General features: G+C 44.5%; 1 protein-coding gene across 1 annotated transcript in view; it reads right to left on the reverse strand.

Moving 5' to 3' along the window:
• The window catches only part of WAPL (WAPL cohesin release factor), a 1,736,851-nt gene that overhangs the window by 1,631,623 nt on the left and 77,948 nt on the right, over positions 1 to 27,280 (reverse strand). Inside the window, exon 3 of the mRNA XM_069610766.1 lies at positions 7,709 to 8,749. Within this exon, the coding sequence (XP_069466867.1) occupies positions 7,709 to 8,749 (1,041 nt within the window). The remainder of the gene's footprint in view (positions 1 to 7,708; positions 8,750 to 27,280) is intronic.

Below are 27,280 nucleotides of genomic sequence, written 5' to 3' on the forward strand. Positions count from 1 at the left end.
AAAGGATTGTCCAGTAAAACCTTCACGGAAGCCTTTAGGAGGAATTAATCCGGATAAAAAAAAAAACAGACAGCGGAAAACTCCAGTGCCCGACAAGTCTAGAGGTCCGCTTGTCGAGCATGGAAAAGGTTGCAGCGACCTCACACTTCGTGTGTCCTATAGTCCTTTCTTGCCAGAAGAACCCCACAGAGAGGCATGCATTAGTTGCATACATAGACTGTGGGGCCATTGGCAACTACATGGATCAACATCTGGCTAGTAAATTGGGATTCCCTTTGAGGAATAAGTTGGAAGCTGAAAATGTTTCCGGGGTGGATGGCACACCTTTGGTGTCAGGCCCCGTAACCCAGTGCACTGACCCCCTCATGATGCTTTGCCAGGAAGGGCACAGGCAGAGGATCTCTTTTGACCTGATTCAAGCTCCTCAATTCCAGATCATCTTGGGAATACCTTGGTTGGAGAAGCATAACCCTGTGATCGATTGGTGTTCCCGGACATTGACGTTTAACTCCAAATGTCAGAGTATGTGTTTTTCTGCAGAAGGTTCGAAAAACGCCAGGCAGTTTGAGATAGCAAGCAACACCACTTTAGGTCTCATCGGTTCGTTACCAGTAGAATACAAAAGATTCCAGGCTATTTTTCAAGAAGAACGGCAGGTGGAAATTTTGCCCCCGCACAGACCATATGACTGTCAAATCGATCTCATTCCAGGGGCTCAACTTCCTTGCAGCAGAATTTATGCCCTCACTGAAAAAGAAAATGCGCATCTGAAGTCTTATCTGGATCAATACCTGGCCAATGGGTTTATTAGACCGTCCAAGTCACCGGTGGCATCTCCTCTTTTTTTTGTGCCCAAGAAGGAAGGGGATTTGCGAACCTGCATAGATTACAGAGCACTGAATCAAATCACTGTGAAGAACCGCTATCCTCTTCCCCTTATTTCGACTTTGCTGGATCAGGTGAAGCAGGCACGAATATTCACCAAGCTTGATCTTAGAGGTGCCTATCATCTCATTCGCATTAAGAAAGGTGAGGAGTGGAAAACCGCTTTTCGAACACGATTCGGGCTCTTCGAGTATCAAGTCATGCCCTTCGGGCTTTGCAATGCTCCTGCTGCCTTTCAGTCCTTTATGAATGATATCTTTAGAGAACTACTGGACATCTGTGTGGTGGTCTATGTGGATGACATTCTAATTTTCTCTGCGAACCTGGCGGATCATGTTAAGCACGTCACATCGGTGCTTCAAAGGCTCCAAGAAAATTCTCTGTATGTGAAATTGGAGAAGTGTCATTTCCATGTCCCCGAAATTGAATTCTTGGGGTTCATTCTATCTTCAAGTGGAATCAAAATGGATAACAGAAAAGTTGATGCCATCCTGTCTTGGCCTGCTCCAACTTCTGTCAAAGGAATCCAGAGTTTTCTGGGATTTGCAAATTTCTATAGGCGGTTTATTTCTGATTTCTCTCGCCTAGTTCATCCTATCACCTCCCTACTTAGAAAAAACAGGAAATTTGAATGGACTAATGAAGCTGATGAGGCATTTAAGAAACTAAAGGAACAATTTACTGCTGCACCTGTTCTACAACATCCTAGACCTGATCTTCCGTTTGTGGTTGAAACCGATGCTTCAAATGTAGCAATGGGAGCTGTGTTGTCTCAGCGTGATCTTGGCACCCAAGAAATGCACCCAGTAGCCTTCTGGTCTAAAAAATTCTCCGCTGCAGAATTGAATTACACCATTACAGATAAGGAGTTTTTGGCTATAATTTGTGCCTTGAAGGAATGGAGACATCACTTGCTGGGCGCACGACACACTATGACCATCTTCACCGACCATCGGAACTTGCAATACTTACGCTCTGCACAGGCACAATCTTCAAGACAGTTACGATGGGCTCTCTTTCTCGCCGAGTATGATTTTGTTATCACCTTCAGACCAGGAGTGCGAAATGGAAAGGCGGATGCCTTGTCACGAATGGGTAACGGGGAAGAAGCCTATGTGCCGGTGAATCCTGTGGAGATAATTTCTGGAGAAAAAATCCTGGGAGTAATGAACACGACAGACTCTGCTCTTGAAGAATTAAAAATGGAAATTCAAAACCACCTTACGCAGGATGAATTGTTGAACTGGGAATCCAGAGGAGAAGGCTTTACTGTGCAGGAGGGCCTTCCCTTTTATCAGGAACGGTTGTACTTGCCCACGCCACAACTGCAAGAAAAAGTGGTTACCAACTACCATGACACTCTTTTGGAAGGTCACCCCGGAATCAAAAAGACCATGGAGAAGGTTAAGAGGTCATATTGGTGGCCTACTTGGAGAAAAGATATCATTCAGCATTTGAAAACTTGTGGTAACTGCGCTCAAAACAAGAATCAAAAAAGAAACCTGCTGGCTTGCTTCTGCCGTTGAATGTGCCACCAACCCCTTGGCACACCATCTCCATGGACTTCATCACAGATTTGCCTCCTTGTGAAGGGTTTGACACGATCATGGTGGTGGACTTGTTCTCCAAGATGGCGCATTTTATAGCATTGAAAGGATTACAATCAGCCTCAGTGCTGGCAAAAACCTTTTTGGAGAATATTGTGAAGCTGCATGGCTTTCCTACGGTGATAATCTCTGATCGAGGAAGCCAATTTGTCTCCAAGTTTTGGAGAAAATGTTGTGAATTGGCTAAAATCGATGTACGTTTGTCCACCAGTCATCATCCCCAAACTGACGGTCAAACTGAGCGAACCAATCAAACCTTGGAGCAGTACCTTAGATGTATGTTACATCAACTAGAAGACACCTGGCTGAACGTTTTGTGGATAACTGAATATGCATATAACAATTCTGTCCATTCCTCCACTGGTTTGAGTCCTTTTTACACCTTGCATGATCGACATCCACGTACCTCAGTTTACGATCCACCGGAACCGTTAGAAATGCCAGCAGTAAAATCTCTGCATGAAAAAATCACCACTGCCATAGCTCAAGCTCGAGAACAATTATCTGTGGCTAAAAAATCCCAGAAGAAATTTGCTGACGACAAAAGATGTGTTGCACCAGAGTATGAAGTGGGAAATTTGGTTTGGTTAGCCACTCGAAATCTGACCTTGAAGGGATCTAGAAAATTCCTTCCCCGCTTCCTGGGACCTTTTGCTATTGAAAAAATCATCAATCCTGTGGCCATCAAGCTAACCCTTCCAAAAACCATGAAAATCCATTCAGTATTTCACGTATCTCTTTTAAAACCTGTTAATCCAAACACACGAATTTCCGAAGCACCAGCCCCTATTGTTGTAGATAATGACCAACTAGAATATGAAGTCAAGGCCATCTTAGATTCTAAGATTGTGCGTAATAAGCTATTCTACTTAGTGGATTGGAAGGGTTATGGCCCTCAAGACAGAACTTGGGAACCATGCGAGAATGTTCATGCCCCTAGGTTACTCAGAACCTTTCACCGCAACCACCCGTCCAAACCAGGGAGGGGGGAATTCAGTTTAGGAGGGGCCTTGGGGGGGGAATACTGTCATGACTACGGGGTTCCCTCTCAAAAGAATTTCCAAAATTTCCTGGGTGGCCGCTTACAAGTCCTGGTCAAGGAATAGGTAGGGTGGGGCTCTTCCTCATCAACCAACATGGCCGCCTGATGTTACAAACACTAGATTGGGCAAGCGGTCTAGTTTTCTGTCACTCTGGAGTACTTAAGCCCCTCCCCCCTTGTTCAACGGCGCTTCGCGTCTTCAGCTGTGTCAGCGGACGCTTACCGCGGTTCATCCCTCTGACAGGAATTCCTCAGTTTCCCTTGTAATCCATAGATACCCTCTCTGTAGTGCCATGGTCATGGTTTTCCTGTTCCATTCCGCGGCAACAATTCTGTGAACTCTGTGTGGAGTTTGCGTTCGTCAGTGTGTGAGCTGGCGGAGACGCATTTCCTTTTGGCGTTTGGTTTGTGAGGAGATTTCGAGGCACTCATTCCTGTTCGGTCTCCTTCCACAGCAAGTATTCGTTACCCAATTTTTTTCTTTATACCGATTTTGCGGTTCCTAAAAGGCTAGTGCGCTGTGTACATTGTTCTTATAGGGTGAGTGTATGTTTAACCACCGTATCGTATTAGCCTTACGGAGCTAGGGGGTTGTGAGGAGATTTTTTGTTCTATGAACAGAAGTGTTCCGTTTTTTCTGTCACAGTTAGGTACACTAATTCCACACATTAAGGTACATAAAAGGTTTAGGGTTGTGCACATTCGGTTTTAGACACAGTAAGGTTTTTTCTTGTAAGTAGTTTGTTGCAATACCATTCCTGACTGGGTATATTTTAGGAGTAGCACCTTTGAGATATTTTTAGGATTTCCAGAGAACAACCCTTCCTCTTCAGTCACGGTTGTGTTGTTGAAAATCGGTTAATCTCTTTCCACCTCACCATAGGCATTTATTTATAACCGAAAATTCATATTGGGCAGTCTATCTTCCCTAGTTTTGACCCTTCTTCAGAACATGCACCCCTGCACAGAAACAGGATGGAGAGCTAAGCAAATCACCAACTAAGGTAACGGAACTACACAGTTTTAAGAATTTGAACCTTTTAATATTTTCACTACATTAGAACTCTTTTCATTCATTTCGTGTGGTAATTTGTTTTTGTGGTATAGAAAGAGAGTCCAGTTGGGGTAGTGAACAAAAGATAACTGCGCACCCTGAGAAGTTCAGAATATCACGTGGTGTCCCTGAGTCGTCTAAGGTAAGCGTTACACTCGACGCGTGAGGGATTGTGGGTACAACGCACGTCACTATAGGGATAGTGTTAGACACGCCTTGTCGACGTCCCCTTTTTGACTACGAAAAACAAAATGCAATACTCCGCAGTGACCACTGGATGTCGGACCTATGCACAGCATGTGATTCTAAGTAGATTAACAAACATCAGAAAGTATATTACTTTTGCTCAATTGCTATACGGAGCTGGGGTTTTAGCAGCCAAATTATCACCAATGGTGGAATGGTTCAACATACAGCAAAGCAACAAATGTTCTCAATCTATTTAGACCCCCAATGAAAGGCATGCTTTGGGTGCCCCCTCGAATTAGACCCCTATTTTAATGTATACATCCATAACCATACATGGTCAAACCACCCGCATCTGGTTTTTGCCAATACTCAACAGATTTGAGTCCCCATGGACCCTCATGTAAATAACAAATGTACACCTTAGGTGGAAACTGATGCACACTGATCTCACATTTTAACATCCAGAATAAATCTTATCAATGGTACTCTCCTGCTCCTGAAATCAAGGAAGGTTTGCCTCCAACATTGGGTCGACAAACCTTTCTGTCTAATCAAACAGCAAGATACTTGAAAATGTGGACAACCTTTTCTTCAATGCTGAACAAACCATTACCCCCTCAAGTTACCATAATCCATTAAATCATGTCACTTTAATGAATGGTGAACAAGATGAATGGTGCTTTGAAACAATATGCCAGCCACAATAAAAGAAAGGTGAATCTATAATAAGTGTTGTATATTTTGCTACTTACCAAGGCCTTTCGAACAAGCAAACCTAATGAGTTAGCAGCATTTCGGACATGTAGCTTAGTGTTCCAGATAATAGAGCAGGGCATGTTAATGAGGTTATATGGAAAGTAAACACCTACGCAGTCATGTTTTATTCTTGTAGGATGGCACATACCCCATGCTAACAAATAGTATATTAATCCCCCCCCTTCCTAAACTTTAACACAGTGAATATACCAATTATTTTGTATTTCAGGAATAACTTTGGTCATTCTCCTTTCTTTCTGCTTTCTCAATCTTTTATTTTCAAGAATCAAAGGAGGTCTGGATCTTGCAGACTGCAAATGGACTAGCTCAGGCAAAAAGAGGTTAATACAATTCTTGTATGTAGTAAGGAAGCAATGAAACAGCCATACTAAAAAGGAAGGAAATAAGGATTCCATGAAAGTACAATATGTAAGATTGCTGAGGAATTAGCAAAATCATCAAGTTTATTCAGGTAATAAAACTTTTGATCTGCCCTCGCTAATCACACCCAATATTAGAAAATAATTAAAAACCCAAACAGCACCAAGATTCAACTAAATTAACAATGGAATTGCATTTGCTTGCATCAGTTAATCATAGTGGAACACCGCTAGCTTATTTAAATACCAAACATATTTAGCACAAAGTAATAGGCTTTCAAGAGTGCGATAGACATGCAGTACACATTATGCAATAGGAAAATTGTCAAATTACCAAGTCACCCCTACATAAAATAGCAAGGCTGGTCTCTGGAAAAACAAATTGCCCATATGTGTAGGGTAGGACAATACCCAAGTATAGCTAGGACATTGTGTATTCCTTCAAAGAGAATCAATGTCACCTGGACTTTTAGAAGACCAATCTGGAAAATAGCATTCTTGCTAAGAGTCAGAAGAAAACCCATAGGTCCATTTGATTAAACATTGCTTAAAGGGTGTCAAGATAAGGAAGCATATCCCCCTAACATACAATGTATTAAAAGAGTTTTGGTAGGAACTGAGCTCCACCTATGGAAAGCTGAAACACGTGCCACCTATTAAGATAGCATCCTGGATCATGGAGTTTCAAACCATAAGCTTACCACAAACATTCTAGAATCTGATCAGTCTAAACCAGTTTTATAGTGCACTCAAACTAGATGCTGACAGATGAACTAACTTTTAAACTCAAGTAAGGGTAGCTCTGAGAATAAAGAGCAAAAAAGCAGCCAATTCACATTTGGGGTCATCCTACAGTGTAATCCTTGAAGTCAAAACTGTTTAGTATGGCTACAGGACTAGCCGATGCAGTGTTAAACTTCCATGGAACAAAGCCAAGCTGATGCATGGACCTCAGACTTTGACCTCCTTTCCAGAACAAATAGAGGAATTTTTTATTGTTCAGAACTATTTGCTTCACCATAATCGGTGAACTATAAATGAGGAAGAACAGTCCATAATTTTGCAATTCTGCAAATCAATTCACATTTCCATCTGATTCACTCCAAAAATGGAACCCATGACATTCTTAATTACACTGGTCAGGGAGTTTGAATAAAAACAAAAACCAGGAAGTGTGATTAGTACTTGAAAATGTAGCCTTTAGTCCTGTAAATATCACACCAGCAGTCCTTGCAACATGTTTGTTACTACTTTCTTTTCTATGCAACTGTTCTTTGTTTCTTATTACAGATGCAATCTGCTAACTGTATGACAAAGTACGCTTTCTGACTTGTAACTGCAACAGCGCCTCAATGCCTAAGGGTTGTTTGTGCACTTTATAAATGAAATCGCTGTCAAGGACTTTGATGTAATGCACAGGCATACGAACAAAATGTACCGTCCTAGTACCATTTTTTGTTTTTATTTCAAAGTGAGGTTTCTATCTACTAACCAGAATATATTCAAAGCAAACATCTCCATGGTGGATAGTGTAACAATACAAACTATCATGCGTAAAGACATTTTAAGAGCCTTAAGCAAAATATTTGTGCCAATAGAAACAGTCTACAGTATAACCAAAAGAACAAATTGACATGACTGACCAAATCAATGGCAGTTGTTTTAAGAAAAATAAAACATTTTTAGGATTAAGACCATTACATCAAAAATAGATCTGTGCAAGTCTATTTTCACTGCATCAACAATTTTGGTTTGACTCAAAGTAGTACAGCCGACTAGATGATTGATCACTCACCTATGTTAGTAGTGGATTGCCTGGAATGTAAATTTGCATATGCTTCCGATCGCAATGGAAGTGGGACCGGTGGTAATTTTGCCATTCTTTCTTTCTTTTTAGTTTTCATTTCTGCCACATGCCACTCCTCTTCATCATCCTCATCGCTATCACTTAGCTCCTCAAACCCAAAATATTTTATTCTATAACTTGAGCGGCCAGGAATTTTAGACCCTTCACCACCACCACCACCCTCATCCTGGTCTTCAAACCCAAAAAACTCCAGTTTTGCATCCTTTTTCGATTTTCTATTGCTAGGTCGAAATCGGTTGTACGTTTTGGTGGTTGCAAGGTCTGCTTTCTTTCGGAGACGCCCAGCTTCTCCTAAATCGGTAGTAGCTGTTAAATCCTCTATACTTCTATCCAGGGTATCCTGTATTGTCACATTGCAGACCGACAAGCAAGAGGGATGGAGGACAGTGTAATCTCTAGTCCGTCCACTGGTCCTGACCGTACTACTTGGAGCACATTTTTTTGTTGTGTTCAGCTTTTTGTCAGACACATCTGCCTTGGCCACAGAATGACTTGTGCCATCCATTACTTTGTCAAAATCAGCTGTCCCTTGTGAATGCCTTCCTTTGTTGGGTCTACAGTAAGTCCTGCAATTGCTAAGCTTGACAACACTTTGCAAATCATCTTCATCAAATGCTTCCTGAAGATCATCAGTATCATTTGGGTTTGTGAGCCCGTCCCCTTGATTTGTAAGCTCCAAATGCTCATTATTAAAATCAGCCTGATTTTCCATTGCTCTGTTATCTTCCTGGTCTTGTTCATCCCAGTCATATATTGCAGAACTTAATGAGTCGTGGGTTTGAAATATACCTGATGAAGATTGCGACTTCTTTCCGATTCGTGAGTCCCAACTGTCATCTTGCGTTTGAACATCAAAATTATGTTCAACTACAGCGGTTTCAACTTGAAACTTCTCTTTGCCATCTTCAGTATTCACATAGAGAGAAACATTGTTTTGCTCGCTATCTTCATTCAACCGATGTGTTTCATCTAGAAAAGGGAGATCAAACACATTAGAAGAAAACAAATCCAATCCCTGTTCACCAGTACAAGATCTATTTTGCAACAGACTGCAAGTTAGTTTTACCAGTATGGAATATTTACAAAGGCCATGACCGCTGAAATGAATCACTATTTGCTGCTGCATCATACAGTTGTACTGAAATTGAGTTAGATGTAACAAAAAAGAAATCCATATCACAAGGGTAGACATTCGTTCATGTATCAATAGTGTGTCAATGTTTTAAAGCCATCTAACTTTCTTTATAGAGAATAGAAGATTAACCAATGGAAGAGAGCACTTACGAGCACAGGCACTCCAGCACTTACCAGCCCTCTCCCTCTTCCCCTCTCCTCTACCTGCACTTTCACGCTCTGAATGCTCACAAGGCCTAGTGGGTTGGTCTTTATCCTCCAGTGTATTCATTGTTCTTCATCCCATATTCCCTCCCTGATGCCAGCGGGCATTTTGAAACAATTTACTTGTTGTATAAGCGCCTAACAATTGCACAATAAACAGGACACTTAAAATCCAGCAGGCACTAAGGGTGGCTTAAACACAGAATTAAAACTTATAAAAAACGATGGAGGAACAGTAGAAACCAGTTTGTTTCTACCCACCACTGGTTTGACTGCACCGGACATCCCTACTAAAAGCAGTAGCCTCAGAGGGAGCAGTATCAGAGCACAGCACATTCACAAGAAGGTCATAGCTGTAGCACCTGGAACGTTTTCCATTCAATCTGAGGCAGTACATAAGCTCCACTCTTAGTATAAGGCTATACCATCCGAGGCTGGGGGTAGCATGGACAGAGCAGCCAGGCTGATCTTAGGAGGGGGAGAGGGCTGTAGCTTGATACTAAGAAATTGTAGCATACATTTGGTCCAAAGAAACACTGAAATACTATATTTAAAAACATTAATGGTTTATTTAAATACAAGTAGGCCCAGATAAATCCTGGGGGGGACAATTATAAAACCCAACTCAATACTTAAGGGTTACAGCCCAAGGTATAACTGTTAAGAATTCCAATCAGCAGTTCAAGGTGAGTCAAACCTATTACACATTCACAATGCAATCAGCTATTGTTGGGGAGTAAAACCAGGTTAGATATACTTTTAAAATACAGCAGTAATTCAAGGATAGTAGACCCCGTCAGTCATGCAGTTACACACGGTTATGAAATCACTTAATAAACCAACCTTGTTACAACTATACTCCTTGCAACACTACTTTGCAAAACTCAGTTCAGGGTTAGTAAAACTACTACTTTCTGGAGAGGCCATCAACTAATCAATGACAAGTATTAATACACAATAACCATTTTAAAATGCGCTCAGCAATTCAAGGAAAGTAAAACCCAATTACTCTTTAAGACCAACCCAATGTCTTAAAAAGCTAAGTAATGAACCCTTTGACTATTTTGGAACTGCTCTAACTTACACGTTTAGAAGAACGGCAGCTATTCGAGGTAAGTAACCATTTACTTTTAAGAGAGGCTACAAGCAACCCAGAGGCAAGTCTTACCTAAAACAGTCCTTGAGATCTGTATAAAGCAGATCAGGCAAAGCAACCCCCTATGGTACACTTTAAATACAAAATATTATTCAAGATAGGTAAACCCTATTGGTAAACTTGTACATTCATTCAGTTAAAACAAGATAAAACAATACAAACTTTTCAGAAGAGGGGGAACACCATTCAATATAAGTATAGCAACTTCTACACTTTTTAGACAGGCAGAATTAAGCATAAACATAAGGATACTTTGTAACACCCGCTTCGACAGAGATACAGTAACTACACGAATTCTTTCAGCAACTAAGTACTTTTACACTGGTTATACTTTTCCAGACAGAATCCTTATCTTATTCACTCCTTCCCTAGTTATTGCATGAGTTCTCTAAGAGGCAGACTAGGGACACTAGTGGTCTAGGCGTCAGCTGTAGGCAGGTTGAGATAGGTTTCAGTTGCATGAAACCTAAAGTTCATAGGCGATCTTCTTAAATAAGTATTCACTTTTGAGTTAAAGTCTACAGGGACTTCTAAGAAAGCTCTGTATGTGTGTTCCAGCAATAGGCTGGGGCAAGTGGTATGGGCAAACTCCCACCCACACAAACCACCGACTCACACCAGACCGGTAGGAAAAAGCTCAAAAGGGATATCCTAGTCTCCAACCCAGGCCTCCCTATTGCAGATACCTACACAAGTGCTTCCTCCAGACAGACCCTCACTGACATCCTCTGTCGTTCCCTCTCCAGACATATGGACCCCGCATATCGTCTGTTCTTTTTTCCTCCTCTCCCATTAATGGTGGTAAACGCTGCAAGGCCCTCATGGACCCTTCCACTCAGAGACCATCATTAATGTCTACTTAAATGGTACCGTCTTGGTCCAGGGTGCTCAGGCCAATCTCCTTTTCGATAGACGCTTTCCATGACTTATCAACTTCCTTTCTTCTGCTACTCCCAACTACACCTCTCTGGCTCCTCTGCCGCCTCCTTCCTTCACTACCACCTCCGACACCCTCTGCTGCTTCTCTAGCCACTGCCTTCTCCTCCTTCCGCCACCTCTAGCACACTCCATCTCCAACTATCCTCATATCTCCTCCTTCCCCCCCTCTGCCAATTCCCGGGTTCCTCTAACACTTTCAAAAGGTGGCAATCTGTTCCACCTCCCTACTCTCATCTCGGTCCGCTGTAAAACACTCCTCCGACATCTGCCGTCTCCTGGAAGAGCTTGACTTTGATGTACTCTGACCGCGACTTGGTTCACGGCCAGCTCTGTCACAAGGAGACTCTCCTGCCTGAGGGCTACAACATCCTCTCCAAACCCAGAACCAGCCATCCTGGAAGGGGAGTAGCCCTGATCTTCCGGGAGTGGATCCCTGCTTCTGTCATTCCTATGTAGGCCTACTCCTCCTTTGAATGCCTGGTCTGCAGGCTCTCCATCTCTTCTGGCCTCTCTCACTGTGGTCACCATCAACAAGCTGCCTGGCCAGGTCACCACCTTCCTCTCCGAGCGGGTGGACCTCTCCGCAATCTTTAAGTCTACATCTCCTCCTCTGAGAACTGAACATCCACTTGGATGCTACTAGCCCCTAATCGGGGCTCTTTAGCGACATCTGCGACTCTCTATTCTACCCTCTGGCCAGACTCCCTCTGCAGGACACACCCTTGATGTTCTGATCTCTATAACCTCACCAACCCCATCACCACTCCTCCTGGACAGACTGCCTTCTTTGCACCTGTCACCTGCCGCTCTCTACCCCTCAGGCGAAGCAGTCCCCAGCACTGCCACCCACCTTCGCAGTCAACCGCCCCATGAAGCGTGCGTCAGTGGAGGCTTTTGCCACTACACTCTCTCCTCCTACTCCTTTGGCGGACTTACAATCGGACACAGCCCTTTCCAATCTTCATCTCTATCTCCATCTTCCACACTCTTGATGTCTTTGCCCCAGTCATGAGAATCTGCTTGAAGCTTGCATCTAAAAGCAACTCTTGGTATGATTCTGACCTCGCCACCCTTAAGCGCAAGTGTAGTGTGGCAGGGAGGAAGTGGAGGGCATCAAGCACACTGACAAACTGGCCTGCCGCCTGTCCAAAGGCAAAACAGACTGTTCTCTCCAAGTAGAGAGCCTACATCCAAGTCTGCATCTCAGCAGCCTCTGGTAGGCAATGTTTGTATACAGTACCCTCTGGGAACACTACAAACAACTCCGACTACAGGTATAGGAAACCCAACCTTTGGTATAAGCTTGTACTACAGTTTTGGTAGCATGTAGAGCAGCCAAGCTTCTAGAGAGGGGTCATTGTGATCTGTAGTGGAGTTACACAGATTTACAGTTACAAGTATGTTTAATTTGTCAGTTAGAATAAGCCTTCTTCAGAAGGGAGCAATATAAAAAGTAACAAATACACTTCAATACTTAGTTTCTAAATCAGTAAATACCCTTTTGGGATGGCCCATAGACACAACCTACACACTCAGGTGACTTCAATAGCTAGGGTGCTGGGGACATTAATATATTACTGTTGGCATTTAGAATACTGTTAAATTTTGTAAAAGGAAAAGGTTATTTAGAACGGGAGACCACAAATATTCTTAAGTAAGCAAATACTTTTTTTTGGATCCCCAAGAAGAGTCATTCAGTAAAACAGGCTAAGCCAAAGTCAATGGGCAAAAGTCTTATATAGGCTGAAGCACTTCTGGTAGGTAAATGGAAAAGGCTTTGCAAAATGTTTTAGACGTCTTGGAAGAAAATAAGAATCAAATGTAGGTCCACAAGCTGAGACTTGTGAGCAGTAGAAGATGCAAGTAACTCTACAGGGAGAGGTAAGTTCACTCAGACTTTACAGTACCTTTGCATTGAAGAAAAAGTGCAGCAGATGATTTCTGTTCCTGTGCAGCTCTACAGATCTCTGTTCCTGGGTGTCAGTCGTGGGGACAAGAGGGAGAACTTCTGGGGACTTCTGCACTGCAATGGGATGGTCACCGCTAGCAACCGGCAATCTTCAAATCAGTGGCTGTTCAGTGTTTCAGCTCCTCGCGTCTGCGCAAATAGCAACACTGTGGTTCCTGGCTGTCAAGATGGACTTTCCTTGCTTCTGGGGTCCCACACTCTTAAGGGGCTCAGGATCGGTCAGTCCCACTTCCCGGGAGTCGGCAGGATCTTCCTAACGCTCTAGGCCAGCTTAAAAGCAACACACAATCTGGTGTTCCTCTCCCTGGCTATACGGTTTCCAGCAGCAGCTCTGGAAATTCAACCAGCTCCGAGATGGATGTCCAGGTGGCTTACTTTGGAGTTGATAGGTCCCACCAACTCAAAGGGAGAAGTTGTCCTTGCAGGGGCTTCTCTGTCAATACGAATTTAGAGTTTCAGCACAACAGCAGAGCTTCCCCGGGCAAACCAACGGTCCAGGAGTTGCAGCAGGCGTCCTCTTCAAGTTCTTCAGTTCCTTTGTCCAGTGGTCGACTGCCTTCCAAACCAAAAGCCTTGCCTTTCATTCAGTTCTCCCCCATTCATTCCAGCCTAGCTGTCTGTCACCTAGCAGGGTGGCTGTCCTTGCCGGACAGTCAGCCGGCCAATCACCACAGAGTGCATTTTGGTCTCCTAGGAGACTAAGCACAGGGTGTGTTGGGCACTTCCCTCACTTCCTGCCTACCCAGGACACCCTGGAGCCAGAGGCGGGCTTCACTCGTGAATACCGCCAAAGGCAAAGCGAACAATGGGACCAAAGCTGGTTTGGGGCGCAGAGTAAATCTCAAGTACCACCTTTACACAAACAAATGGCAAAAAAAGAAGACCGGCCATTGGGACAAAAATTGCACCCTTGGGTGCTTCACTGCAGCTGTGAACGCAGCCCGCGGTAAATGTACACCATGGTAGTTAAAACGAAGCCACTCCACTACCACCAGTCATTCAGTGAGAAAAGGATAACAAAAAAAATGTTAAATGAGAAGCTAGAAAAAGGAGCGTAACCCCTCCAGCACCCTATTGTAAGATGGTGTGTGCTGGGTCTAGAAAGTTACAGATGTAAGTAAAGTCAATTTCACTTTACTGCTCTGGGAAATAGTAGTTTATCCCAGAGTAGGCAACTAAAACTTTTGTGAAATCTGAAAGACTTCCCCTGTGCCACTGCACTGAAGATGCTGTGTTACACAATGTAAAAGATGATGCCTTTGGAGTTTGTCAGGCTCCATAACCAAAGAAAGTGTAGCAAAAAAAAAAAATCAATCACAAAATACGAGCGAGTGGGGAAAAAGTCTCTACAAAAGTTCCCCAGTGGCGAGCCAAGGCGGTATCTTGTGTGGGTTCCAGTCCGGTGAAATTCCAGACAGGAAGCCATTTGTAATAGGGGCAGGATTCAGCTGTAGCGTTCAGGAGTCGGCCCCAGGCGTGCAGAGTAGCTGCTACATGGTCAAGTGGGGGAGGCTGGCACATAATCCCGGCAGAATATCAGTCTAAATATTGAGCTCAGCTGGAGCCGGTGTTTCCAGCTTGACATGTGGGCGAGTCAGAGGGCTCGGGTACCAATACATAGCATATTGGGCCTGTGTGGCCATCCAATATAGCGTTAGGTCGGAGGCGGTACATATGAACTATGTTTGGATGCCCAATGCACTATAATGTACACAAGATCAATTCACCATGGGGAAGATTTAGATGCTTTATGGGACTGTTGTGGAAAGATGCAATAAGTTTGACCATTTTGATTGTAAATAGGTGTTAATATACCTGATGTGGAAGGCCAAGACATTCATTATGAGTATTGAGAAGTTGGCACAATGTGTTGCACTTACAATTACGGATGCATTATGTGAACTATGATTTAGGATTAATGGGCAACATCCCACTAAAATATATATTTACATTTTTCTTCAGAATTGAAATATAATACAGCCCCTGATGAAGAGTTAAGTGAACTCGAAACGTGTTGGGCTGGATGAATACATTCTCATGAAAAATCATTGAACATGATCCTTTGTGAATTTATGGACGCCAACGATGACCTTTACTGATTAACTACAGTTGATTAACTAAATTTGAAATTTCATTGATATGAAAGTTTTTTCTTAAAAAAATTATTTACCGACAATCTGTCTGAAAAACCTATAATTCTTTAACCACTGACGGAAATGTTTGGCTTTATAGCCGTGGAAAGTGTGTGAGGGACGGGAGTCCCCGACTAGGGAACTTAATTTATTGTTCTGTCTTAGTTTCACAACCCCTGTGCCAGGTTGTCTTATCTACCTTGCACCTAGAACCAGATGACTAGTAACTAACCACAATCAATACTGTATTGATTACACATATTACAAGGGAGTGCAGTGAGTATCTTGTGCGATACTTCTCCCAGCAATCTTCATAATGAATCCTTCGGTTGTCTCCATGACCACCAGTCTAGCTTCAGAGCTGCCAGAAGCATGGAAACCGCTCGCCTGAATACCCGTGAAGACATGCTCTCCAATCTGGACTCCAACCTTCCTTTGTTCCTCATTCTCCTGGACCTATCCTCTGCTTTCGATACGGTCAACCACGCCATCCTGCTCAATTGTCTCCGAGACAACCTGGGTATCTCTGGTCAGGCCTTTGCCTGGTTGACCTACTTTCTCAATGACCGACCCTCCCAGGTCCAACTTAAGTCTTTCCCATCCTATTTCTCTCTGTACTTGTGGTGTTTCCCAGGGGTCTAACCTCTCCCTGGCTGTTTAACCATTACTTGGCACTTCTGGCCCACTGCATATCTACCTTCTGTTCTAACTTTGTGTAATGCGGATGACACCCAGCTCTCCTTCAGGATCCCCTCAGCCTCTACTGCTCTTTGACTCATACCAGACTGTCTGTTCGCTATTCAGGAATGTGTGCATCCAACGATCTCTGCCTTAATGCCAGTAAGACTGAGATCCTTCTCATTGGGACTCCTGCTCCAGCCTTCCCCCCCCTTTCACTCTGGCCACCCACCGAGGGCCTTCTACCTGCTCCATCCAGTGAGGCCAGGAACCTTGGGGTCATCTTTGACTCCACCCTCTCCTCTCTTCACATTTTGGACATCTCCAAGAAGTCACTATCAGCTGCACCTCCTCAGAGGTATTGTTCGTTTTCTCACTTTCCCGAAGAAGCTCACCGTCTCCAAAGCCTTGGTCCTCTCTAGGCTGGACTACTGAAACAGCCTCTTTCTAAATCTACCTGCCTCTACTCTCCGCCCTCTTCAACTTATCCAGAACAGGACTGCGAGACTTGTCCTTTGTTTATTTGTAGTACGCCAGACCCCAAGGGATCAGGGCGCGGGAACAAGAATGCTTTAGGCTTACATGTTACAAAGTTACACAGACATCAAGGTACAAATAAATGCGAATACAGCAAGTAGTACATATGCATTACAAATATTAGAGTCGGTACAGCAGGTAGTACATCTGCAATACACGTGAGGAGTCACAATGGAAGGTCAGGGTCCAGTTTGGTTGCTAGGTCAAATAACTAGTAGAGCTAGACTGTCATTTTTTGTAAGCCATTTGATCATATTTAATCTAAAGAGTGGGTAGAATTGGTCAGTCCTTGTAGTAGGTGGGAGGGAGTTCCACAGTTGGGCAGCTTTGACGGGGAAACGGTTTCCTTCAGTTGTCGTCATTTTGAAGGGGGGGGGGGGACTGATAGGCAGTTCGTATAGGCTGCTCTAGTAGGTCTAGATGTGACTACTGAATCTGTTAGGTAGCTCGGTGCAGCATTATTAAGGCATTTAAACATTACAGAAGCAGTTTTAAGTTTAATTTTGTCAACTGTGGAGAGCCAGCCAGTTGGATGGTCTTCTAATTGTTGATATGTTCTCTTTTGGAGATTCCTAGTGCCACTCTAAGGTCATTATTTTGCAGTATTTGAATTTTCTGCAGGATATATTTTTTGGACCCCAGGGAGAGCGTTACAATAATCCAGTTTGGACAGCATGAGTGCTCTTGCCAGCGTGGTGCAGCTATTTGTAGAACGGTATGGTCTAGCTGCTCTGATCAGCTTACAGGTGTAGGCTGTGGAGGATGATATAGCATTTACTTGTCCTCAAGGGATCGTATCTCTCCAACCCTGAAATCTCTCCACTGGCTCCCTGTGGCTGCAAGGATCAAGTTCAAGACCCTCTGCATCCCCCACAAGGCTTTCAGGCCACGGGAACCACACTACATCCACCTTTGTCTAAGTATTTTCATTCTAGGACCCTCTGCTTATCCACCTCCAACTCTGAGGGTCAGATGCTTCTCTTCCAGGCAGAGAGTGGGGTTAGATCTGTCCTCAGCTGGGGCCTCCCTCTGGAACAACGTCCCTGCCTCTCAAACTTTCAGGACCACCTAAGGTTCCGAAAGCAACTCAAGAACTTCCTTTTCGCTTTGGCTTACTCTCTCTGTTGCCAATGTCCCTGTCTGCAGTGCATACTGGTTACCTGGCCACCCACTAACATACCGGACCAGGCTCCAGCATGACTGGTTGCCCTTGCCCTGCCTCTGGGCCTCCCAATCACTTAAGGGACTGTATCTGCAACCCTACAGTCCACTGATTCTCTGCACTTATGAGCCACCTCCCAGCAGCATTTACTAGTTGCATTGCACCGTCTCCTTCCCCCGAACGCTCTGGCACTTCTCTCCCTTCCCCATCACACTTGCGTGATCTGAATGACAAGGCCTAGTAAGATGGTGGTTTTGTCCTTCTGTCCTCGCTTCCTTGTCGCGCCTAGAAACACTTGTACAGGTGCGTTATAAATGACATATCAGGAACTACAGCACAACCTCTGCAGCGTCTCCCTGCAGTTTATAGAACGTGGCAGTCTCTTTGTCCAATCAGGCCAACCAGGCCCCCATTAGGACTTGGTCCCTTTCAGACAAGTGGAAGACAAAGGGCTGCAGAGTTTTGGACTCCTCCCTCGCTTCCTGCCTTCTCAAATACTCTGGAGCCTGGCTGTGCAATACAAAAGATTCCTGCTGAAGACAAAACTTACTCCGAGGTAGTTCCTGCCTAGAAACATTGGGGAAGACCTCAGAAATTGCAAGAAAACGAGAAATGGAGAAAAAAAGGAGCCCGCCATTTTAGAAAAGTGGTGCCCCTTCTGTGCATTATGGAGGCCGATTTAACAGCCTGCAAGTAATAAGACTAACAAGTCACTAAGGTAAAACCACTACCAACAGCCATTCACGTAAACTTGCAATTGCAATATAAATGCCACAGGTAAGTAAGCAAGGGGATACATCGTATCCCCCCCAGCACTCCACATAAGGTGGGGTGTGCTTGCTCACTATATAAAATGTAAAGAGGGTTGAAAAACCCTCTATTACTTGGGAACAGTAGTTCACCCAAGTACATGAAAGAAATATTAACAAGGAAAACCAAAGCTACAACCCAGCCTCAGCCCAAAAGTTATAGGAAACGATAACTTCAACCAAACACTACATAGACACATAAAAAGGTCACCCATAAAAAGGAGTAAAAGACTAGGTGGCGCTGGAGGTAGGTGGGTGGGGTGGGGGGCGGAAGGGGGGTTGACTATTCCTACTCACCTAGAGACAAGGTCAAATAAATACCAAGTCCCTCCAAAAGGTTTTGAGGTTGAGACAAGGTCAGAAAGGTTTTAGCATAAATATGAAAATCTTACCCAACAGCTGCCCTCAAACTTTCCATGCATGCATCGGGTCAATTGAGGGGGCCGGGGGGGTGTGTGTGTTTAGTATTTTGCAGTGTCAGTGGCCAGATGTGCATTCAATTGCACAATTTGCTGCCAACTTCACACTTACTTCCCACAAACATGCCTTGGTGAGAAAACCCTTACACAGGCGAGTTGCCCCCTCTGCATAATCTCTGAAGTTAGCACCTCCTCCAATATTTGAAGGGTTAGTCCCTCCCAAGTTTTAATCTAGTTGCAGCCCTGGCACCCTATCTGCCGATTCAGTGAGAGGGTCAGGACAAATTCTTGTGTGACACCGCAGCTAGGTGCGTCAGCTAGGGCCTGCACAGAAGCCCAAAGTATGGCCTGCCAGACTGTCCCTCCCCTGAGCAAGACACTGGTCTGTGACCTTTTCATAGCCAGAGTCTCGTATACAACCCGCTAAGAGTCCGTTCAGACCACTATACAATTAAAGTGTGGCAAGATGATGCTTTACAGTGTGTACAGCTATTTATAACCTTGCCAGGGCTGCTCCCCTTTTACTGTTTGTTCTCACCCAGTGCTTCAATTGTTTACAACATGCTCGCTATTGGGATGGTTTCATATTTCGATATACCCGCTCTACCTCCTGCGCATCATTTCAGACCCCTTCCATCCCGTCCAATGTGTACATTGCTTTTCTGTGTTTTTCATCCGACAGAAGTGACAGGAAATGATTTTCCAAAGATTGCACACTTTATTTGAGAGGTGGAGCAGAGATTTGAAACAGTACTTTAGGCTATGCATTGTGCTCTGATTTTAAGATGTTGGTACACCTGCATTAAGGTTTGGCTTTCAATGGCTAAATGTCTTGTTTTATTTGATTTTTATAATTGCACGTCACATAATAAAACCACCGATTTAAAATCTGAGACTCTACATGTTTTTATGTCAAGTAACTCCTGAGACTACTATATGGAAAGGCTGTGTTGATCCACCTCCTAGAACTCAGGGCGCGTAATGTGCTCCACCACAAGTTGAATTTCCTCGAAGGCGGAATACTGACTAGCGAAGACTATAGAATGATATTGTAGGACCAGGGAGCCGGCACGAGGGGACCTGCTGGATACATCTAGTCCTTTGAAATCAGCGGCCCAGTGACTAATGCTCTCCCCATTGTCTTTTAGTAATCTTGGTCTTGTGCTTGGGTGGCCAGCATGATTAGTATGATCAGCTTCCTGAATGAGTGCTCTGGCGGTGTGTTGGGTAGGTTATCTGAAACAGTGGACCGGATTGGTGTAGCAACAAAAAGGGTTCTGAAGTGTCATAAGCACTGGTTTTCTCCCCCACACCAACTACTTCAGTGTGGCATTTGGCCTCCTCGTCCTCGTTCTGCAGCAACTTTGACCAGTTCATGCAATGGTGAATGTAGAAATTGGTGCCTTACTTATATCTGTGCTTTGTTGTTTTTTTGATTAACTAAATTAATGTATGTTTTAATAACTGCATTAGAAGCTATAGTAAGGCTTTTTCTTGAAAAATTGTTTTGTAGCTGAATTGGAGCCTGCCAATTTTGTTTTTATATTCTTAGTTTTCTTTCCCAATGGTTTATCAGCAGATTTGATGGCTGTGCCATTGGACAAACCTCTGTGTGAATATATTATAGGCCCCTTTGCTTATTTGTTCAGTTGCCGTGTCTGGTTGTTGATAATCGGCAATTGCAGCCATGATTGCAGAAATAGGAGTGGCATTTGTGACTGTTTTCCTAATAATGCCACTCACGAATGGAACCATTGATAAAAGACCAACAGAAGGATTTACAGAGGTCGGGACCTCATCCAATGGCAAGGAAGTTTCCTCCAACACCACGGATGATATCCCGCCAACGGTAGTCTGCGAAGCCACAGAAACTACCCTCGGAGTGTTTGGTGGTTGCTTCTGGGTCAGAGTATGCGCTACTTTTTTTTTTGCCAAGCACAAATTTTAGCAAATAGTTTGGTATGGATGTTTGATTTAGAATCGAGACTTTCGAATAATTGCGCAAGAGACATTAGGGCTGTGTTAATTATTTCTAATGTAAAAACAGACGATTTGTTAGGAGAATTCGCAATTGTAGTGGAGAACTCAGCTAGGGGTATTCTTGGAGTGGGAGCAATGAATGATCAGTCAGAATCGCTCCGTTCAATTTCAGGAAATAACTCCAGAGAGTCAGATTCCATGCTTCGTCTCTGGCCGAGAAACAAGAACTGAACGATTGCAAATCAGTAACGGCATCTTCCAAAACATCATTTGCAACAGACCGTTTGTCTAATATGGGTATAGTGCCAGTTTGATCTTTCAACAGTACCATGCTATCAGATAGTTATATATTCCGTTGATCACTGGCCAGTCCTTCAGAATCATTAACGATGTTAGGAACAGCGGGAGAACTCGCCAAGGAAGGAGATAAAATGACGATTTCAGCGCTGGGAGTCACAAGGGAAGATTTGTGAGCCAAATCTTTTGTGACCGTAGTTGACAAGAGTCCTACTTGTTTCTTCAGAATTGGCTTTGTTAGAACAAGGTTTCCCGAAGCCAAAAATCGCGAATGTCGCAGATGGGAGTGGTAAAGGGCTTCCGCTTGACAATTGTCCCTTTTTCCTTTCCAGCACGTAGAACAGACTTTTCAGGAGTTCCAGGTGATCCTCCAATTTTGCTAGGATCTTCCTGTTCGGGATTATTTCCCTCAAAACTCGCAAGTGAGTAGGGGACGACATGTCAGACCGTAATAAGTAGTTCTTCCCCTTTGTTTCATGCACAAAAACAATTTATTATCATGGCAGATAATCAAATTAATCTAGGACAAACAGAGGAGAGCACCAGGCACCAGAAGCGGCGGCAAAGCGGTGCACGCGCGGTAGCCTGTAGTTGTGGGCGTGGTTTAAAGGCTCATAACACTAAAAATAACAGAAATTAAGACAGTGGTTCATGCATTTAACTGTATATAGGGTAGTTAGAAGCTCTATAAGAGTTTTGAGTGCCTGGGTGGTTGCATCGATCGTAATACTGCACAATACGACGAAAATAAATTTTAGTCAAACAGCAAGGCATGGAGGAGCAATAGCGTCAGCGGCAAAGCAGTGCTTCTCCGGTGCTTCCCTCAGTGTGCGCGCGGGTGCCTGTAGTTATTGGCGTGGGCTATTAGGCATGGTTTAAAGCCTCATAGCATGCAATATTGCAGAATACGACGAAAATCCAATGGTAATCGAACAGCAAGGCACGGAGGAGCAACAGCGTCAAAGCAGTGCTTCTCCGGTGCTTCCCTGTGTGCGCTGCGATATTGTCCATATTAAATTGATCCCTAACCCGAATCATAGTATAAACTTGGTATTGCTTTATCAACCACCCGGGGACTACAAATTTCAATAGCAACCTGGTTAAGATCATTGGGTTTATGCTAACAAACTCAGCACTTGCCATTGTGGGAGATTTTAACCTCTGGAAAAAAGACTGAAAAGATTTTAAAAACCATTGGAACTGGAGAAAATGTCAAAGAATCGCCAGATCATTATCCATAACTCTGAACAGACACATATCAAGGGTCATACCCTTGACTGGGTCAGTAGTGGAAAAATCCTCATTGAGAGCGTAACTACTACTGCTTGTATTTGGTCAGACCACTGTCGTGTCTTGCCTGGTGAAACTTCCTAGCAAACAACTTACAACGCATGAACCTGTGCATGAAATAATGGCTAGGCATTTTAAAGCCATTACGCCTCCTGCGCTGGCAGAATACATGATAAACTTGAGGGAAAACTAATGATTCCGATGGTCCTGAAATCCTCATTAATAGCTATAATGAAGAAATTCTAGGTATGTTAGATCAGCTTGCCCCATTAAAATCTAAAACGGTTAGAGACTCGCCTAACCATCAGAAGTGGTGCTCTCCTGTTCTAGCTGAAATTAAATCCAGCAAAAGGCAGGCGGAACAAGTATGGCGGAAAGCTAATTCCTCAGAAAAACTAACTGCTTGGAAAATTAAGGAACGAGATTATAAAACGGATTAAGGAGGCAAAAAAAATCCTTCTATAATTACCAAATTAATCTCGCTGGGGATCATACCAAGGAACTTTTTTAGGTCCTGGGAAAAACCTGTTTTCATGAGTCCCTCTGTTAAACCTACAAGTGACGACTGCAACAGAGTGCAGAAAGCATTTGCTGACAAACTTAAAGGCTAAAAAACAAATCATGGAAGAGCCTATGTTAACACCCGCCCTCCCCTTGGCTTCCACATCTAATCAGATTGTGGGACAGACAGATTCTGACAGCCCTGTACAGGATCTGATTCTCCTATTCAGACAGTTCCAGATACTGGGTTCCGGTTTAAAGATGTGTCCACGGTAGAGATTAATAAGGTTACTCACCATAGTGAAGACCTTACTCCTAGTCCATAGTCCCCTTTTCTCCATATTTATGGGACATTCCTCCGTCATGTGGGACGGGACCAGAGCACTTTGTAAAAAGCTATTTTTTTAAATTTTTATAATTTGTCCTTACTCTTTTTACGCGGGGTACCGCAAGTGGCCGTAACCCCGCCCTCCTTAGCTCCGCCCAGCGCATCGCCCATCAGTCCTTTTCCATGGCCAAGTCAGAGACCTTTAAGGAATAATAGAGGAACCTTGCTAGAGGGGACGGCGGGCATGGGCATGGAAGAAAGGGGACTATGGACTAGGAGAAAGGTGTTCACTACAGTGAGTAACACTATTATACTCCTACGTCCCGTCCCGTCCCCTTTTATACTTATGGGAGATTCCCAAGCATTGCTCACAGGAACTACGGGTGGATGGAAACCCCCTACTGAAAAAGGTTTTTGAGCACAGCCTGGCCAAACGGAGCATCAGATCTGGAGCTCAGGTCCAAACAGTAATGTTTACAAATGGCCAATGGGGAGGCTCAAGTAGCCGCTTTCGTGATGGTCTACCAGGGGACATATTTTTGAAAGGCAACAGCAGCTGCCTTCCCCGTACCAGATGTGCATGAATCCCTTTAGGAGGCTGGAGACCCTGAAGAGTGTAAGACTGTCATACAGGCAGCAATCCATCTGGAGATAGTCGCATTGGTGGCCTGCTTACCTTGCGGATTACCAAAGGTCACCAATAGTTGAGAAGAACTCCTAAATTCAGATGTTCTGTCCAGATAGAACTCAATAGCTCTTCTAACATCCAGGCAATGCAAAACCCTCTCAACTTCCGAAGCAGAGTTTGGAAAGAAGACAGACAGGGAGATTGATTTAGATGGAAATCGGAAACCACCTTTGGTAGGAAAGAAGGATTTGTCCTAAGGACAACCTTATCCTTGTGGAAAACCAAGAAGGGATGCTCCACTGACAAAGCTTGGAACGAACTCTCACACCTTGCCAAAGTAATGGCGATCAAGAAAGATACCCTCCGCGAAAGGTGCTTAAGATCTACCATAGCCATTGGTTCGAAAAGGCTTATAGCACAAGGCTGTAAGGACCACGTTCAGATCCCACGTCGGATACGGTTTGCCAACAGGAGGGTAAAGACTCATTAGACCAGCAAAGTGCCTTTTAACCACTGGATTTAACAGTGAAAAAGAGCACTGTTCCGTGGATAGGTAGGTGGCCACAGCCGAAAGATAAGTCCTGCATGACAGGACATGAATGCCTGACTCTGCTAGATGAGAGACGAAGGACAGCACCGTGCCAATCGTAGCCACCCTGGGGTCCAGCTGTTTGGCCAAGCACCAGTGACAGAACCAAAGCCATTTGCTTCTGTACTGAGACCTCGCCGAGGGCTTTCTGAATAATGCGCATGTTGTGAGCAAACAGGTTGAAATGTTCTAGAGATCTGAACTCAGGAACCATGCCGCCAAGTTGAACGATTGTGGGGAGGGGTGCCACAGCTGCCGATCTCTCTGGTGAAGCAGATCAGGAAGTAATTGAAGCTTGATCGGTGCACACACCGACAGATGCTGAAGTTCTAAAAACCAGAACCTCGCCGGCCACAACGGAGCTATGAGCAGAAGAGAACAGTTCATCGTAATCCTCAGCTTGCAAATCGTCCGATTAATCAGAGGCAGAGGCGGAAAACATAGGCCCTCATGTTGTGCCAGGGAATCTCACGAGCATCTCCCAGAAGGGAGGCTCCCAGCCCATTCCTGGAGGCATACAGAGGACGTTTCTCGTTTGCCGATGTTGCAACAAGGTCCACTTCCGGAGTGCCCCAACACAAATATCTGTAAGAGGACCTCCACTTTCAATTCCCACTCGTAGCTAACCATTGTTCGTTGGCTGAGAGGATCTGCCGTAACGTTCAGCTGGCCCGGGATGTGTACTGCCACCAGCCAGACGCCATGCTGAACAGCCCATTCCCAAATGAATGGCAAGAGCCACAAGAGGAGGGGACTTGGTGCCCCCCTGCTTGTTGATGTAAAACATGGGCACCACATTGTCCGTGCAGACACAAACCACTTTGTTGGCAATGACCAGTCTGAACGCTGTGAGCGCCAGGAAGACTGATTGAAGCTCCAGATGATTTTTATGAAGGAACTGGTCTTGGGGCGACCAGAGGTCGGAGACCTGAAGAAGATCCAACGTCGCACCCCACCCCAGAAGGGAGGAGTCAGTCGTGATTGTCACCATCAGAGCGCTGTCTTGAAAACCCACGCCCACCGACAGCTTGCTGAGAGACGACCACAACACAAGGTCCATTCTCATGAAAGCCGGAATCGATATCTTGGAATCCGGATCCACAGCCTGACGCCAAGAACTCCAAAGAGCCATCTGCGTCCGCCTCATCTTGAGCCGAGCAAGAGGAAGAACCAATACGCACAAGGCCATGAGGCCCAGAAGCCTCTGGAGCCACCAGGCCGACATGCTCTCCGACTGCGCAAACATCTGACACTTGGCCAACAGATCCGCCATTCTGTCCCCGGTCAGGTAAACTCTGTCGATCGTGTTCCAACGAAAACCCAGGAAAGTCAAGTCCTGAGAGACCGTCATGGAAGATTTCCGCCAGTTCACCGACAGCCCAAGGTGGAACAGGAGCTGGAGGAGAGACTGAAGATTGCTCGAGGATTTCAGAGGGCAAGGACTGCGCAACAGCCAATCGTCCAAATACGGATACACATGGATACCCTGAAGCCGAAGATAAGCTGAGATAACCGACATAATCTTCGTAAAGGCAAGCGGTGCTGAGCTGAGGCAAAAGGGGAGCACTTGGAACTGGAAGTGCTCCTCCCCTACGAAAAATCGTAGATATCTCCGGTGTGTATTCCAGATCAGAATATGCATATACGCATCCTGAAGGTCCACCACGCTGAGCCAATCACGTTTCTGCAAAGAGGACTATATCCGACAGGGCGTGATCATCTTGAATTTCTCTTGGGGTAAAGAGAGATTGAACTGGGAAAGGTCTAGGATTGTGGTTTTTCAAATTCGTATTCAGGGGACGTATCTAATCCACTTGCAGACTAAACATTCATACAGGTCTTGCATTTTTGATTGAGGATCAATTAATTCCTCAGGGACCTCGCTTGCACCATATTTTACCTCTGCTGATGAAACTTCAGGTTCATCTTCTTCATCCTCCTCATTTCCTGAAGACATTTCTCCATATATAGATGACATAGTTTGGAAAAAATCATGTCTGCTTTCTGGGTGAAATACTTTCTCAGGAATAGGTTTCACCCCTGTAATTGGTGTCGACGTCGACAGAAGCGTTGATGGCGTCGAAGTTGTGGCCGTTACCGTCGATGTTATTGAGGCATTCTTCGATGTTTTCGAAGGCGCTACGAATGCTGTCAAAGGAATCTTCGAGGCAATCGACGTCGAAGGAGCCTTCGAAACAATCGACGCTGTCGAAGGAGTCTTCGAGGTCATCGATAAAGTACTCGACGTAACTTTTTTTTTGTCAACCCCTTCTACTCGACAGCTTTCGACGGATGCTTCAAAGATGTTTTCGGCGATGTTCTTAACGACGTATCAACGTCTAAAGTCTTTTTCTTAAGGTCTGCCTCCTGTTCATGCACTGGAAGGCTTTTCTTTTTAGGTGTTTGCGAAGAGTCCCTAGAAGACACCCTCGACAATTTGTCGGATTTCCTAGTTTTAGACCTTCCACTGTCACTTTTTTTGTGACTAGAGGCATGATCTTCAGACATTTGAGGGGGTCTGGGCCGCATTCTCAAAAATGTTCATCACTGATGCTCTAAATGCTTCCCACTTTTTAGGTGAGTCATGTTTTGTTGGACAAGTAATAACTTCCTCCGATGTAGGAGAGGAAGAAGGAGATTGGTGTTGTCTTTTCTTTGCTTTTTTGGATGAAGAAGAAGACTTCCTTGATCTACTCCTCGATCTGGATTTTTTTATGGCGTTTCGCCGAAGACTCTGCCGAGTCTTTC

This window comes from Ambystoma mexicanum, chromosome 8 (genome assembly GCF_040938575.1).
Source record: "Ambystoma mexicanum isolate Mex_15411 chromosome 8, UKY_AmexF1_1, whole genome shotgun sequence".
NCBI classification, from domain to species: domain Eukaryota; kingdom Metazoa; phylum Chordata; class Amphibia; order Caudata; family Ambystomatidae; genus Ambystoma; species Ambystoma mexicanum.